The sequence below is a fragment of the Parasteatoda tepidariorum genome, chromosome X1 (assembly GCF_043381705.1).
Source record: "Parasteatoda tepidariorum isolate YZ-2023 chromosome X1, CAS_Ptep_4.0, whole genome shotgun sequence".
Lineage (NCBI taxonomy): Eukaryota > Metazoa > Arthropoda > Arachnida > Araneae > Theridiidae > Parasteatoda > Parasteatoda tepidariorum.
In genome coordinates this window covers 77,826,191-77,844,575 of record NC_092214.1, presented here as the reverse complement: position 1 = coordinate 77,844,575, position 18,385 = coordinate 77,826,191, and the positions used below count along the sequence as shown (strand labels likewise).

The 18,385-nt window shown below is 27.8% G+C and overlaps 2 protein-coding genes across 2 annotated transcripts in view; one reads left to right on the top strand and one right to left on the bottom strand.

Moving 5' to 3' along the window:
• LOC107452507 (vacuolar protein sorting 13B) overlaps positions 1–14,474 on the bottom strand; it is a 175,474-nt gene extending 161,000 nt beyond the window's left edge. The window contains exons 1-2 of the mRNA XM_071187283.1: positions 14,197–14,474; positions 5,127–5,225 (exon numbers count right to left, since the gene is read on the bottom strand). Coding sequence (XP_071043384.1) covers positions 5,127–5,225; positions 14,197–14,226 — 129 coding nt within the window. The 5' untranslated portion in view covers positions 14,227–14,474. The remainder of the gene's footprint in view (positions 1–5,126; positions 5,226–14,196) is intronic.
• Positions 14,475–16,691: 2,217 nt separating this feature from the next.
• LOC107452502 (histone-lysine N-methyltransferase SETMAR-like) lies at positions 16,692–17,180 on the top strand. The gene has a single exon (XM_016068986.2). The coding sequence runs from the start codon at positions 16,692–16,694 to the stop codon at positions 17,178–17,180; it is 489 nt and encodes a 162-aa protein (XP_015924472.2).
• Positions 17,181–18,385: the final 1,205 nt, after the last annotated feature.

Sequence of the window (18,385 nt, the reverse complement as noted above, 5' to 3'; positions counted from 1 at the left end):
CTCCTAAATCTTGTCCAAATTTCTTTGCCTTTTCAAGAATCATTGGCTCTGTTACCGGCTTTCCTTCAGAATGTACTACACTAAACCATTTGTACAATACACTATCTAGCTGTTCCAGTTTTGGTTCTTTTTTATGTTTGTCTAGAAGCCAATTTTTCAGTTGTTACCGATTGACAAGCAAACATCATTAGTTCATCTTTTTGTTTTTTAATGTCATAAATAGTTGATGAGCCAATATTAAACTCATTCATTAAAACATTTCTATTCTCACCTTTTTCTAGCCGTTTGATGATTTCTAGTTTCTGATTGAGAGTCAGTGTTACGTGTTTTCATTTCTCTCTTTTTGAACTCGAAGGCTTAGGTTTTGAAAACATGGTCACTGTACAGTTAGAACGAAAATCACTTTCTTTATAAACAGTTTCAAAAGTTACGTTTACTGTGATGTGAAAGGACACAAAACAGCAATGCACAAAAAAATGGCAAAGACGCTTCATGATTGATTAACGGAGCTGCACTGCACCTGTTGTTTCCGAACAATACCGAGCTCTTCCGGATGATCCCGAACTACCCCGAAAACTTCCGAATAGCTCTCGAGAGTTTTTACTTGCTTTAAAGACACACTTTTGGAGAAAACCAAAATTTTTACAATTTTCTGGAGCGATGCCGGACTATCCGGCATTCCGAACTGTTGGATGCCGGACTAATGGACTTCTGTAACAAAAAATTGGTAATTTAAATATTTATGAAAAATAAATTACTCTCAAGCATTTTTTATTTATAGTCTACATGGGATGTAGTAGGACCATTTCATTAACTTCATAAACTCTTTAAAAACCTGGTGACCCGAGCTACTTAACGACTCACGCGGATCATTAGGGGACACTGAAGTGATGACAGTGATGTATAGGAACTCATTAAAAGTCTATGGGAAAGAGGCTACAATGTTCACGCTTTTTTTAGAAACATGTCACTGTGGTTTTAGAAAAACACAAATCCTTTTTATTTGTCACAGATTTGTGATTGAAATTTTCTTACTGCATGTTTTTATTCTTACTTTTCTCTTTTTCCTTATTAAATTAAATAATAGACAATAATTGCAATAGTATTTCGTCAAAGAAGTTGTACCAGCTTCCATAAAACATTGCAATATAAGTTTTAAAAACACACTGAATTTCCATTTTATTTTTTTATTAGAAATGATGCGAGCATTGTGAATTCATTTTTGAAATTCTGTGAATCAAGTTACTATTAAGACAAATATCTTTTCTTTTAAAAAAATTGCAATGCAGTTACTGTTGACTGTCAAATGTGTACTTCCAACAAAATTACAGAATAATACATTGCATAAATCTCTGTTGTATCGAACTTTGAATTAATCATTGCACTGCTGTTTGTATGATAATGTTTTTATCATCAATTCATATCAATTTAGATCCTTGAACGAAAATGTTTTGATCATTTAATAAACCTTTATAAATTTTATGTCAATTTTGTTTTAGATAATGGTATAGTTTTGAAGCATTTCAATTCATTTCCATTCTGTTCCCCATTATCCTATTGGCTATTTTTCAGTATTTTATTTTTTCACATTGTGCTTATTATTGGTGAATGTTAGAAAAAATATTTTAAATTGAATGAAATTAATTTACATTTATTGAGCTTAAATTTGAAAATGTGCTTTAGACTAAGATTTACTTCAGCAAAATTTTTTTTAAATATAAAAATAGCTTTTACAAAAGTTCCAATCATTAGTTCAATTAAAGAAAACTGATTTTAATACAATCTAAATATATAAATAACATTATATGACATATACTTTAAAATGCCTTATTTATGTGATTCTAAATACTATACAAACTTTTACCAAAGTTGAAATGGAAGTTTTAATTGTTATTTTGTTTTAATGTATCATATAAGCATCATAATATATTTTTTATACTACTTTTAGCTTTAAAGTTTGGCACAATATATCGCAATAACAAAAGTTGAAAAGTTCTGTGGTTTTAATACTTAAAATATTAAGGATACGTATTAAACTATAAAATTATTGTTTATAAAAAATTCCTTTTGGGTAAATAATTATAGTAAATATTATCTCACGTACATACAATCAGTTTTGATAATACAGTTATTGTATATAAGTAGTTATAGTCAAACAATATCTTACATCTTCCTGAATTTTCGTACAGAAAGATGTATGACACAGATTTGCTGTCAGATTTCACCGATATATTTTCAAGTCATTTATTGTTATAAAAATAAATTATTAGTTTCGTATACATTTTCTGTTAAAAATCAAGTTATATAATCTGATTCCAAACCAGAGCTTCTTAATAATTATTTAATACAAATACAGTTTCTAAAAGAAGCTTAAAAATAAATTTGATGTTTTATTTATCGAATTAATATGGTCATATATATAGTCATAACACACGATAGAGACAAAGAAACATAATTAATTACATAATATATAAAAATTGGTGGTAGGAATTTAATTGAATTGACTAATCTAATAGTAAGCGGTATTTAATATATAAATTTCTGAGACCTAGGCCAGATATCAGTAAAGAAACCAGATAAATTATTTATTTTAATGTCATCAGACATAATAATATCTGGTGTTTTCTGAGTAGATTAATTTTAATTACTAGTCACTCATTTGATTAGCTAAGTTACCGTATTGGATACTTAAGTTGACTTCAAAATTTAAACTAAATTATTTTGTAAATTTCTTAGTGCGTAAAAAGACACTTAAACAAGGTGCTCAATACTAAGTTAAAAGAGGAAAAAAAATTGTGCTGTTGCGCATTGTGCTCTACTTATTTCAGATTGAAAATTTTATATTTTAATTAAAAGGCTAACCACAAATATTTTCACGCTTAGATGGTACGACATTGATAACAGGAGGCGTGACAGCACATTTTGATTAATATAAAAACACTTAAAATCAGCGAATTCGTGTATTTGTTTTCAATTTTTTTCTAATTTTACATTAAAATAAGCGTACGTGTCATTGTGCTCACAATTTTCATCAAAATACTTCAGTCAAGTCTAAAACTAAAGCTTGAAAAACAATCTTTAGTTTTACTAAAGTCTGAGATATGATCTGAACGACTAGTATGCGTTATGTAACATGGTGTAATTAGTGACAAGGACTAAAGGGGTGTGTTGAATTGTGACACTTTGCGACAAAGGGGAGGAGGAGCTCAAAATTTTGAGCAAAAAATGTCAGAATTTATCATTTATGGATAAGCCCTAATGAATTATTATTATTTTTTTTATCACATTCAAATTATAATTTTTCATTTGAAAGCTATTGTTAATTATTTGCATGAATGCAGAAAAGTAAAAAATATAAATAACTATGCTAATAATAATCATGACTCTTTATATTTCATGTGTGGAAAAAATTATTTTGGTTGCTTAGGAATTTTTGTTCTTAGTGTTTGTTAGTTGTTTGTTGAACAGAAAAAATGTGCATAGCTATGGAGCATAATGGATCATTGCAACAACAATCTTTATCCTTTATTATTGTTGCATTTTCCTTTCATTGTGAAGGAGGCGTTGGGAAAAGTTTAAGGGAGCCAGCTGATATAACTAAAGAAAAAAATTCGACTCTTTATTAGATAAAAGATGTATGAAAGTGTATCTTTCAAATCATTATGTGTTAAAAACTAGTCTGAATGTAACAATGTGAAAATTTCTAAAAGAAAAAACTGTTATTCAAATTAAGTGTTAGAAGTGAGTATCTCTTGTCACTGTGGGGTAAACATAGTAAATCTAGATCTTTTGTGACTAGGCCCAAAAGGCGAAGCTAAGTGGTTGGCATTGACAATAACTTATCTTGTTTGAAAAATACATGAAATCGATTTCCATTCACTAAACGCCATCATTATTTGCTGGGCCATTTGGTAATAATCTCATATGATTAGTTGGGAAAAGTCTGTAATTGAGTGAAGGTGGTTAAATAGAATTGAAAATTTGCTCATTTGTAGTGATATAATTTAATTTAATCAACAATATATTCAAATTAATAAATTATTTTATTTCATAGAAGCTTTACAAAAGAATCTCCAATCGAAGGAATTAAAAAAAAACACACACACACATATTTAAAAAAACAACTACAACTTATTTTAAATGTTAATTTTTAAGGTTGATTTTGTACTCTTTTACTTATATACATTAAAAAAAAGAACAGTTTTGTTACAATACATGAATTAATTACTATTTTGGATAATTGATGTTCTCCTGTATTCATTATCTCCTAAAAATTAGCAAAAGAAAGAAAACATTTTTAAAAGTTTTCATGATTTAAATTTTGTATTTCCACTTTTAATTTAATGTTTCTTCACTATTTCATAAATCATAAAAAAGTTACAAATAATTCAAAATTAATCAAAGCTGAAATTATCAGTATGGATTTGCTTTGACACAATAATATTTGTTTATAAACATACACATTTAAGCAAAACAGCAGCTAAAAAATTTTTTCATAAAAACCTCTATGAGAAAAAAAAGACTAGAGCAACAATCTAAAAGGATAAAAAGTAAAATGTTAACTATATGAAAAATTCACAATTAGAGGAGGGAAATGATTTTATAATATTAGTGCAAAAATCATTAGAAAAGACTGCGCAGACATTAACTTGGAACAAATAAAAAAAGATAAAAAAAATTACAGTAAATGCTAGAAAAACTAACAATTGTAAAAATTAAAATTTAGCAGTGAAATATAATGAAAATGAATCCTTATATCAGAGACTTTTAATGTGTAAATATTAATGCAGTCTTATTAGGCAGGTGAATAGAATATTCACTGCATCTTTAAAATTATATAATGTTCTTTAAAATAATTTTGTGTAAACTATAAAATAAATATTTTTTTAATCATAAAAGTAGTGTTTAACTCTTTTATACCATGAACCTATCGTAATAAATATTGACTTAATGAAATTATAACTTTTTTCAAACATTCTGTTAAATGAAAATTTAAGTGAAATATTATAGCAAAAAAAAAAAATTTAAACAATTTTACCCAAGTTTCACTGCATTAAAAAGGTAACTGAATGTGAAACTACAAGAATCTTTTCAATTTTATATTAGATTAAATAACAATTACTTACTTGTGAATCTTCAGGTTTTAAATTCTTTATATACTTATCAACATAGCTAAGTAATAAAGGTGTAATGTAAGACTCTAACTTGAACATATTTAGATTAACCTAAAAATAAAATTAATAATTAAGAAACTTAAGGCATACATGAGATTGATTAAAAAAGAAGAACAAATACTATTAATGTAAAGTAAACAATCGAGAATAAAAAGGGCGACTGCAATCAAGGTAATTTAGATTACCATGACTGTTTCAGTGATGATTAAGAATCACTACTGATGACCAACTTGTCACTGAAGAGGGAAAAGCAGTGACCAAATTGGATATTCAGCAAGTTTATAACATCTGGCAAGACATCAGTGATTCTTCTTATTTCCAAACAGACTTTTTGCATTTGCTTTTATATGAAGTAATTATTTACATGAGTACTGGATTACATTAGCTTGAAAAAGTTAATTGAATAAGTTTTAAAGATATTACTCTTAACATCTTATTTATATTGTTAGTATGATCTTTAGAATAACCTTCAGTTTTGCTTTAATAAGTATTCATTACAACTTAATGACCATTCCATTAGTTATTTCAAACAAGATTATTTAAATTTACTATTGTTAAGCAAAAAAAAAAAAAAAATCATAAAATCCTTCAAATTTGTTGAAACATTAATAAGATATCAAATAAGTTAATAAAACTATTCAAATATATTACAGCCTTGCTTAACCCCTTTGATGATTCTGCAAGTAAAAAGTCTTATTTTAACCTGCAGTTTTTTCTGCATAGCAAAACCATGTTTTTCTATGTTATTAGATAGAAAAATAGTGCTTTTGGGAGAAACATTTTCTAAATTTTACCCATTTGCCAAACCGCCAGTGGGTTAAATTATTAATACAAATCATAGAAACCTTTAAAAATTATTACTAAATTAAAAAATTAAAAAAATTAAAATTAAAAAAAATAAATAAATAAATTTAAAAAAAAATTTTAAAAATATAAATAAAAAAAAAGGAATATATAATCAAGTAATTTGTTTTTAAATTAAAATCTTGAGTTTCAGATTTCTTAAATTTTACTGTCAAGATTTTAATTTAAAAACAATATTTATAGGTAAAAAGTCAAAAAGAGATACAGAGAACCATTTTCAGGGTATCTGCTACATTTCAGATTTTCAAATTCATGATTTTTCATGACTTTCCATAACTCATTTCAAGAAATTTTCATGACTTAACGAAGTTACTATTTTCTCCGACAAAAATTGAATAATAAATTTAAAAAGCATTATAATAACATTAATTAAAATGAGGGTATAACCAAAACTGTTATATTTTGCATCTTCATATTTATTGATTTCAAATTTAAAAAACAGAGTAAAGAAAGAGTTGAAGCAATATAATAGCTGAGCAAATAATTTTTTTTCCTGCAGAATTATATTCTAAAGATACTTTTCTCATTCATCAGAAAGTAAAGAAATACTCCTGATTTTTCCTTTCTCATTTCAGAATAAAAAAAATTTGCCAATGACTGGCTTGCTTCAACTAGAATTTTAAATTGATGAAATAAAAATAAATAAATAAATAATAATTCTGAAATCACAGAAGTTTAAAAGATACTTTGCTTTAGAAATGTCTTCTCTTTCATTTTTTGAAAGAACACATTATTTTTAAAGAACATGATAAAAACTTTTCATATTTTAATAAAATATGACTCTGAGTGGGGATTTTGTTACAAATTCAGATATTCGGAATACCATGAAATGAGGAGGGGGGGATATTCCATATTAAAAAAGAAATTTTTTGGCGACCTAAATCCATGACTTTCCATGATTTTTTTTTTTAAAAAATAGTTAAAATCATGACATTTCATGACAGATTTTGTTCAATACCAAAATTCATGACTTTCCATGATTTTTCATAACTTTCCAGGTGTGTGGATACCCTGTATTTCACAATTTTTGTAATTAATTTTTATTTAAAACAACTAAAAAAGTTTTGATATTGTTATGGATAAAAAAAAAGGTCATGGAAATTTAGACCAGTGGTTCCCGATTTTTTCCAGCTATGAAACCCTAAATGATTAACCACCTTTTGTGGCACCTAAAATTAATAAAGTTCATTAGGTATTATGAACCAGACCAAAGAAACACTTCTTATCAATTTAAAAATATTAACATAAATTTTTTTTATCATTTTATCAATAGCAGTCTCAAAATTAGATGTCATGTTAGACAGTTGAATTCACAGGTCTGAAACGAAATGTCCTCATGCTCTGCAAGAGTTCTCAGTGTATGCATTAGCTGAAAATAAAAAAATAAATGATTTTTAAAAAAAGAAAAAACTAAAAATGAACTATGTACGCTGAAAGAGCTGTCCTAAATGTAGAGAATGCTCATCAAAGAAGCACATTTTTTATTGTTAAATTTTTATTATTCTCTTTGAATTGAAAAGTTTGATGGGAAGTATTAGCGCAAGTATTTATTCTAGTTGCTTAAAAAATTTATTCAATACATTGATATTAGAAAAAATATTTTTTAAAATAACACTATTTTTACAGACATTTAGCTTATATAATTTCATAAAAGAGGCTAAAATATTAAATAATGAATTTGATCTGATTTCAATAAACTTATTAAAAATCTGATTTTTTTTTTTTAAATAAAAATATTTTAGCTCTCGGAACCTCTGAGATCTTTCTATGAAAGCCAAGGTTTCCACTGAACATTTTTTCGGAACTGCTGAGTTTGATGATGCATACTCACCATTTTGGGGAATATTTGTATTTATACTACAGGGTGTGTAGCCAAATTATTCAACAAAAATAAGCACTTTTCAAACACTCAAATAATATTTTTAAGCACTTTAAAAAAATATAATTAGGTAGGGTTGGAAAGTTTTTGACAAATGAGGGTTTTATCTGGTTTTAATTGTCATGTCAAAAAAAAAAACCTTTTGGCATTGCTTTTTACAACTGTCAAAAGTTTTGAATCATGTAAATCGAATGGCGTTTTCATACGCTACGGACTGACGATGCGCCGAAATAGATTGGGGTTGAATTAATTGTGGAAACGTTTAATTGAACAATATGAACAGTGTTTTTCTGCATAATTCATAGTGAAAATCAACATGGTAAAGGAAAAATCTCATTTTAGAAAACGGAAAATTAAGCACTTTTTAAAAACACCCAATGAAAAAAGCACCTTTAAGGGCTTTTAAAAAACGAAAATCGAAAATAAGCACATTTAAGCACACCCTGTATTATATTGCATAACTCAATTTTTTAACATTATATCAGAAATTGGTGGTACTGATAGAAAGATGGAGCCTTTCTAAATTCTAATGGCGGAAAGTTGTACGAAACCAGGTCCTTAAGGTTTATTAATTTTCAAAAGAAATTTTAAGAATAAAAATCTTTAAATTTTCATTTGAATGATTTTTAAATTCAAATATTAATATTATTTAATGTAAGAAAAACAACATATTTTGGAAGGTAAATATGAATTCTTTTTTGGAAGAATGCTAAAACAAGGTTTTATGCGACCAGGTTCAATAAAACAAGGTATATAGTAACAGAGCTGGCTAGTTCGAATCTGTTTTTTTTTTTTTTAAAAAAACAATTATGGTTGGTAATTTTCCACTAGCTTTTCGCTTTAATTTTAAGCTTAATCGATAATTTTAATTCACATTATTTTTAACAAACATACAAATGCAAATTTTCATTGTTTATATATCATTGCTCATTATATTCCTACAAAAATATATAAAATTAATCAATGTGAACAAAGTTAAGGTTAAGTCACTGTCGTAGTTAGGCCTCAACCATGAGGCTTTCCAGCCAAGGCTGGAGCCAGATACAACATCTGCGAGAGAATAATTAATAAAAATTAGTTGAGTTGATGCCAAGAAGTAGAAGGGCGAGAGCGTAAGAGGGCCTCATTCCTTGATCCAACACCTATTTTATACTATCATTGTAAATATCATATGTTGGTTGTATCCTTTGTTTAGTTCAATAATAAATAGTTATTTAATTAGATGTTTTCAGTGGTTAATTTAACCCCAAAAATTGTGTTTTCATACTGAGCATACGGCATTGGTGATTTTCCCCAAGATTTGAATTGAAACTGAATACAAAATGTAATTGGAGTGATATAATTTGTCGTATTTACTTTAAATTGTGATAAAAGGAAAAATTTAGAGAGCAAATGAAATTTCCGCTGTGGATTTCTTTTGAATTATTATGACTAAAACATTTGTTCCGAATTTGGAGAGAAACTTTGATAGAGTCGAGTCTTCTTGGTAGAAGACGGCTTATTGTAGTTCATCTAAATGTGGCAACAATTTTTCTGAATTGTCATTGATTGAAATAGCTATGGTTTCGGTTGGAAATTTAATGTGGATAGAATAAAGTTGTCATGGAATCAATGATTTGGAAACAACTACTTTTATTGAGTCTCAATTTTGATTAAATGTGGAAAATATTGTGTTCAATGGTTATTGCTGATAAAAGTGAAACTTTTTTGAAAAAGGTCGATCAGAAAGAAGTCTTAATTTCAAGGGTAAGACTGTGTTATCTTAGCCTTTTTATATTTGTACATTTTGCTCATAACATTGAAATATCAAAATGATAAAAAAGAAAAAATGATCAACAAAAAGGTTAGTAGTTATTCAGATGATATAGGAATTAAATTAAAATAACTAGATGTAAAAAAGAAAAAAATGTTAATATATGAACTTAAAATGAAAGAATAAGCAAGAACTAGAATTAGAAAAAGAAATATTAAAAACAACTAATGCAGTAAATTATAATGGAGGAATTACAATTTCAAATGAATATTTGTTAGATAAATACTCCAAAGTCTAAAGCAATAGACCCAAAACTATGTCATGACCATAGCAATATACCTTATGTTTCCATGCTATTGAAATTATATTCAAAAGTCACAATATACGAGAAAATTTAAGTGCGAGTTTAATACAACTGTTTCTAGCCGGAAAAAATTAGAAATTTAATTTTTAGATTAAATTCAGAAAAGCAAAATGCTCTTAGCAACTTAAAGAAAGAGTTCTTAGAAAAAATAAAATGACCTCTAAGGAATTAAAAACTAGCTTTGATATTTACACAAAAAATTAGATAATGAATCGTGTGTACTACATTGTGTATGTATGCCGTGAGATTGCCTAGTATGTGGCTACAATATCAAAAAGAGTTGAAAATTTTGAGAACTTAATTTCTTTAATTATTTTTGACAAAATGAAGCAATGTTTATTCCCTGAAGCCTTAAATTATGTTTTACTTTCAGAAAAAGAAACTTGGCTAAAAGAAAAAGAAATTGCTTCTTCAGCCAAGTGCAAGCAGAATGAATACCTAAACATACATATAATGTTAAGTATATGGCCCCTCAATTAAAATTTGGCCATGATTAGGCAAATAAAGAATGTTATGTATATGGTGGGAATCATCTAGCTAAATTTTGTAATAAAAAATTTGTCTCTCCTAAAAGTAAAGATCAGAACAAGGAACAAGAGTTCCAAAATAAGTAAATTGGATCAAAAGCATAAACAGGAATAAGCAAATTTTTTTAATTTTGTATGTTATTTTATAGATAAGTTTTAGAATTTTTTTTTGTTACCAATCTAAACAAATTTGTACTGTATATATGCAGTATGTTTTTATTTATTACAGTAAAATGTAAAAATATATTTGATTAAAAAGACATTGTTATAAGAAATATACAAAATTTGTATATCAGTATTTCATTTAATGTTAATGAATTTTGTTAATAAACACAATGTTACACTTAAAGATTGATTTAGTTAAAATAAATGATAATAAAGCATTTTATTCCTACTACTATTTTATATGTAGACATTCATGCAGCCCCTTCAACATTTTTACTTTCTCTCTTTATCTTAAAATTTTTTAAAAAGAAAACTAATTAATAAATATTTCATGATTTATTATATTAAAGTTAGATTGATTCAAAAGACAATGATGCAAGAAATATTTATTTTACAAAAATTATTTGATACTAATGCTATAAATTGTACAATGCTAAATGATGACAATAATGTAAATAATGGTAAAGTATGGCAAAACCAGGGAAATCAGCTTTACATACATTTCTAAAATAACATTTAGATATTAAATATTAATCTGCATGCTTAGTGAGGCTGTATTGTTTTAAACATATTTAAAATCTTCAGTAAATTTTCTTTTTAATAATGTTAGTATACTTGCCTCATTGCAGCCTTGAGCAAATTTAAAGTGCCTAAAAAGTTATCTAGGCTGATGTGTCTGACACTAAATGAAACCAAAACTAGGGTCAAAATACAGAATAATCTATCAAACCCAATGGTAATAAATAACGGTGTGCGACAGGGGGATGCATTGGCATGCCTACTCTTCAATTTAGTATTAGAAAAAGTAATAAGAGATTCCAACATTAACATCAGGGGAAATAGTTTTAATAAATCTGTACAACTGTTGGCTTTTGCTGATGACATAAACATTATTGCTAGAACACCTATAGCACTAAGACAGGCTTTTATTTCTTTAGAGAAAGCGGCTCTCAAGATGGGCCTGAGAATAAATGAGAGCAGAACTAAATATTTGCCCTGTACTAAAACAAACTTCAATGACACCCATTTAGAAATTGAAGAATATAAATTCGAGGTGGTTGACAATTTTGTTTACTTGGGTTCTGTAATCAACAACAGGAACAGTACCACAATGGAAATACAAAGAAGAATTACTATAGCCAATAACTGTTTTAAAGGAATTCGAAAATATATAAAATTCAATGTAATTCATAGAAAAACAAAAGTTTTATTATATAAATCTCTTATAAGATCAATTTTAACATATGCTTGTAAAACTTGAATCATATCTTGTACGGATGAGGCTATGTTGGGTACCTTTGAGAGAAAGGTCTTGAGAAATATTTTTGGAGGAATTCAAAAATATGGTGTGTGGCTTAGAAGATCAAATTTAGTGCTATATTACTCATATAATGAACCTGACATTATTAACTTTAATTAAACGACAAAGAATAAAATGGGTTGGCCACATTATCAGAATGGACGAAGACCGTACCACAAGAAGAGTTTTCAATGCCAGACCAGTTGGCACACGAAAAAGAGGCAGGCCGAATTTGAGATGGATAGATGGCCTAGAAAAAGACCTTTTGGTCTTAAAAACAAAAAATTGGAAAACACTAGCAAAAAAAAAAGGTTAGCCTGGAAAAAACTTCTTGAGAAGGCCAAGGCCCACCCTGGGCTGCTGAGCTATTGTACTTAAGGAAAAATGAGGCTACTTTTTTTAATTGATTATTGAAATTATCAATTAATAATTAAAAAAGTTATAATGCAATACTTTTTAATGGTTAAGTAACTTTTAATTCTAGGCTTAAAATATTGTTCAACCCTGTTATTTTTTGTTTTAAATAAAGCGAAAAAATTGCCTTAACCCCCCCCCCCCCAAAAAAAAAAACTTTTATTAACACTATATAGCAGAAATAAAAAAATACTTTTCTCTGCAGTTATAGCAAGAAATAAATATTATGACACTCTAATGCTATGAAACATACATGGGTTTAAAAATCAAGGAGCATAAGGAAGAAACTTCAAGTTAATCATAATTTACTTAGTTGATCAGATAAGAACAGAAATGAAATTCCGATTGATACTCAAGTTCTTCTGCAATGCTACATGCTTCAAGTACTCATTGCTTACAGTTGAATACACAAATTTTTAAAATTTGCAAACTCATTAACTATTCTACTGAATACACTCAAATTTTGTATTTTGTCATTCAAATTTACAGTCTTTAAAATAATGTAAAAATTTGTATAACTAACAATTCAAATTCTTTTGACCATAAGAAAATAAATTAATAAATAACTGTTAAAAATTATTTTTTCACATGGACATATTTTAGGATAAAGAAATTTTAAAATTGTGGAAAAAATGTTTTGATCCAGTTCAAAAGTTCTCGAGATATGGATAAAGACGCAAAAACTAGAATGAATATTTAAGGGCCCAAACTTTTGACCACTCTCCTCACAAAACTATTAAGACCATTTCTTCCAGATTGAAGCTATCCCTTATATTTAAAAAGTTAAAAATCCATATCTGTTCGACTGAACTTTTGAAACCATAATTTATATACATTGAGGGTCTAAAATCCAAATCTAAAAACATTATGCTCATTCAGATAAAGTATGCATATATAGGATTTTTCTAACAAAATTAATAGATCACACAATTCATTAACACGCTTGAAATCAACCATTTGAACCATTAAGACTGGCTCTTAGGATTAGGACCATTAGGAAAATCCAATTTATAGTGCCAAATTTATTCATAGCAATATTCTTGTTTTCTTTAGCTCTCTACGTGATGGAACAGGTTACAGCTTGCTAATGATGAAGAATAAACACTGCTAAGAGATTTGGTAATGAAATGCATATTTTGCTTCAAACAAAAATACGATAGATGTTAACCAATGAATCCAAGTTAACTAATGAAGTTTTAATCAGCCATTATACTTTATAAAAACAATTTTAACAGATTGATTATATTTTCCTAATTACTGCATCAACATACATACAGCGTTCTGTCACCTAGTTATAATGTAACATATGTAATATTTTATTAGCATAACAAATTAAGGTTTAGACTATTTAAAAATTTGTTGTTGTTTGTTAAATGAATAAGAAATATTTCGTTTCAAAAACTTGGTAGCTTTACATACACTACGAAAATAAAATAAGGAATACTCAGACTTACAAGAAAATCTTTTAAATGCGACTAAAATAAAAGTTAAACACTTCGGAAAAACTCCTTCCATATTCAAACGATTTTTATTGAGAATTCATTTTACATTAACTAGATTAGGAAAACTCTATTATTCTTTAGAATAAAAAGTATAGTGCTCTAAGTACAAAATAGTTTTGTTCTTCATTGCATCTTTATTGCAAGTTTCTGCCAACACAGCGATAAAACTCTCAGTCTGCTTATATTGCTAAGTTGATGCTTAATAATTATTATAAAACCTTATGTAAAGTTTGAATATTAAGTTTGCAGCTTACCGTGTAAAATTGAAACAACAGCAGTTTCATTGTTTTTACTGAACCGTAGGGCTGTTGCTTGGCTGACCGATTTTTTTAATAAATAGAGACATTTGATCGGTCAATTGCACCATCGTTTTCATCTTTATCGCTTAATCGTTTAGTCAGACTTACTAGAATGGCATTTTTAGCACTTTTGTTTGGCGCAATTTTGCTAATGCGCATGCTCGGTTTGATAATTTATTCAAACCAATCGAAACACTTCGTAGACAATGAGGTATAGAAACTTGTATCCCCACAAGGACATAAAGATAGAAAGATCAATCACTATACCAAACGGATGTCAGGGTGAACTTTGACATCACTGGTCTCAACGGAATTTTCTTTCAAACGGAATTTTCTTTATTTGATTTTTATAAATTTCTATGATAAATAATAACATTCTGTCTCTGTGCCAGAAAATTCTGAACAAATTTTTTTAAGATTTATAATTTGTAAATTTTTAAATTTAAAATGAAAAAAAATTATATATTCTTAAAAATTGATTTTTATATTGTTCTGAAATTCAAATACATACTTGAAATAAAAAAAAAAGATAAAATAAATAAAAGTAAATAAATAAATAAAAAACAATTTAAGGGATTATTAAAAATTATGAAAATAACTAAAAAAATAAAATAATTAAAATAAAATAAAGAGCAGCTTTATAAGCAATCTAAGCTGCCCAAAACATTTAATTTCATGAAGAACAAAAAATTTGAAAATGTTAATAATTTCTGAGATAGAGCCCCATAATTGTCTGCTAGCGTTCAATTAGTTTGTTATTAAATCTTTTTCGTGGTTTTCATTTGTGCGTAACGTAAATTCTAATTATTTTCGCTCGAAAAGTCTTTCAAAATATAATTTCATTCCTGTATTTAAATTATAAGTAACATTGATATCTGGGTTGCGGACAAAAATACAAAAAAGTACAAAAAAACTTTTAGAGCATTTCACAACATTCACTTAGATAGGCTATATATCAAAGATGATAAATAAAAGTGATTGATTATTAAAAATGATTTCATTGCTATAATGAAAATTTCGATGGAATCCTATTACCATCAAGAAGTCTGACAAACGTTTTCGTGGTTTTCCTTGGCTTGTATCGCAGAATTACTACTACAATAGCTTTTATAAGTATGCTTTTTTTCTGATACTTGAATTGCAAGTTGCTTTGATTCCTGGGTTGTGTAAAAAAAATATTAATATAAGAAAAGTGTCTCACAATATTCAGTAAGATGACAAATTGTTTTTCAAGGACGATGAAAAAAAATTTTTGATTATAAAAAATAATTTCATTGCGATAATCAACATTCAGCTGAAAACCTATAACCATTCAACAATTTAAAAGACTTTTTCGTGGTTTTCCTTCGCATGTAACGCAAATTTGATTATTTTAATTTAATCTTCATTAAAATAAACTGTTCTTATAACTTTCATGAACATGATTGTATTCCGATACTTAAATTGATAATTACTTTGATTTCTGAATTGAATTAAAGATAATAATGGCGTTTCGTTACATTCACAAAGATGATAAGCTTCACAAGGATGGAAAAAAAATGATTGGTTATTAAAAAATGATTTCTTTTAGATAATAAACATTTAGCTAGAATCCTATTACCGATAAAAGCGATTAAAAAAAACATTTTCGTGGTTTTCCTTAGCGTGTAAAGCAAAATTTGATAATTTTAATTAAAATTGGTCATTTTTATAGCAATTATACTTCGATGCTTAAAATCCGAGTTACTTTAATTTCCGGGTTGAGTTAATAAGTGGAGTTTTTCGTTCTGTTCAGAAAGATGGTACCCTATCTATTAAGGATAATAATAATAAAAAAATGGCTGTTTAAAAAAATTATTTTCATTGAGATGATGATGAACATTTAGCTTGAATCCTATTAACACCAAGCAATTTGAAAAAAAAAACATTTTCGTGGTTTTCCTTTACGTGTAACGCAAAATGTGATTATTTTGATTTAATCTTAATTAAAATAAACTAATCTTTTAACTTTCATAAATATAATTTTACTCCGATGCTTGAATTGCAAGTTATTTTATTTTACATACCAATAAAAGCAATCTGAAAAACATTTTCGTTTGTCTTTCTTAGCGTGTAACGCAAAGTTTGATAATTTTAATTTCAATTTAATCTTGATTATGATTAATTATTTTTATAACTTTCATAAATATGGTTTTATTCTGATACGTAAATAGCGAGTTGCTTTGATTTTCGGGTTGAGTTAAAAACTACAAATATATGAAGAACATCTCGTTATACGAGGGTTACTCTGAAATTTTTGAGATACGTGTAGACAAGAATTTACAAAATAAAAATAACGGTTTAATTTTAAAATACAAAGTGTATTTTAACACGGCAGACGATTTTTTACTGACTTACTTCAACTTGCTTAGCGTAGAATAAATTTTAAACAGAAGAGAAAAATGAAGTTGACGAGAGAACATTTTCGCGCTATGATTTTCTACGATTTTAAAGCAGGATCAAATCAAGAAGAATACGTTCAGCGGTTGCAATTAGCATTTGGTGATGAATCTCCAGCTCGCGTTACTGTATTCAGATGGTTTAAAGAATTTAGCAGAGGTCGCAATTTTCTTCAGGATGAAGAACACACAGGAAGGCCAGTGATCCCGGATAATGTGTCTGCTATACGAAAAATGTTAAAGGATGATAATCGCTGTACCTATCAAATTATACAGAAGGAACTTAACATTAGACCCGCAGCCATACACAAAATTAAACATGAAGAATTACATATGAAAAAAGTAGTTTGCCGTTGGGTTCTCCATAATCTAACTGAGCACCAAAAAGAGGAGCATGTCAGAATCAGTAAAGAAACTCTTAAATTGCTAAATGATGGTGACCACAGCATCATTTCTGAAATTGTAACGGGTGATGAAACGTACATACCGTTTTTTGACTTTTCAACGCGTCAAGAAAGCTAAGTATGGGTCTTTGAAGATGATCCCACGATGATGAAAAGACAAGGTGCACTGAAAGAAGTGACGTATGCCGCTTTCTTCAGAAGTACGAGATTGGTCAAAGCCATCAAGTTGGAAGGACAGAAGACAGTAACAGCAAACTGGTATACCACTAAATGTCTTCCAGAAATTCTACAAGAAGTGAATGTTAGGGTACTAGTGCTTCACCATGGCAATGCATCTTCACATACAGCCGGATTAACAATTGAGTTTCTTAAACAAAAACAAATTAAAGTGATAGATCATCCGCTGTATTCACCTGATCTTGCCATGTGTGACTTTTGGTTATTCTTTAATCTAAAAAAGAACTTAGTGGACGTCGTTATCCTTCAGAAGAAGGGATTGATGTGGCTATAAATGCATTTTTTTCATCTATTCCAAGAAATGAATGGCTTGAGGCATTTAATCTGTGGAAAATTCGACTCCAAAAGTGCAATGATGCTGGAGGAGACTACTTTGAGCACACCTAAAATTTTGTAAGTGTAACTTTAAAAACCTAGTTGTATCTCAAAAATTTCAGAATGACCCTCGTATTCACAAAGAAGTCTCTCAAAGATGCTAAAAAAATTATTTATTATAAAAAATTCATTGAGATTATTGAGCTTTTAAATGGAATCAAGCTATCTGAAAGATATTTCCGTGATTCCTCTTTACGTGCAATGCAAAATATGATTGTTTTATCAAACTCTTATTCAAGCAAGGAAAACAAAAAAACATTTATACCACTACTAACCACTTCAAAAACCAGAGTAAATGCTTTATAATAAAACTGATACGCCAAGAATTTGGAATTATGAAGAACTTGCCTGTGAAAAATGACTCTGAAGTGAATGACTCTGAAGTGAAAAATAACTTTGAGGTGAAAAATGACTTGTTACATCTTGTGACTCTTCTACATTACTGTTAGAAAATTTGACGGGTCATCAGGTTGTCTTTTGTCAACATCTGAATAAAATTCGATCAAATAGTATTGTAATTGCAATGGAGAAAATATCAAAATGATGAAATAAACATGAACTTTTTATACAGTGTTAAAATTTAAAAACTTAAGTACTAGGGTTCCTATGATTTTATTATTTTACTAATAACTTATTCTAGTATGTTATATTGAAATATCTGATATATCTGGAGACAAAAATTTTTCTAACCAAATATTCTTTGAGTCAGGA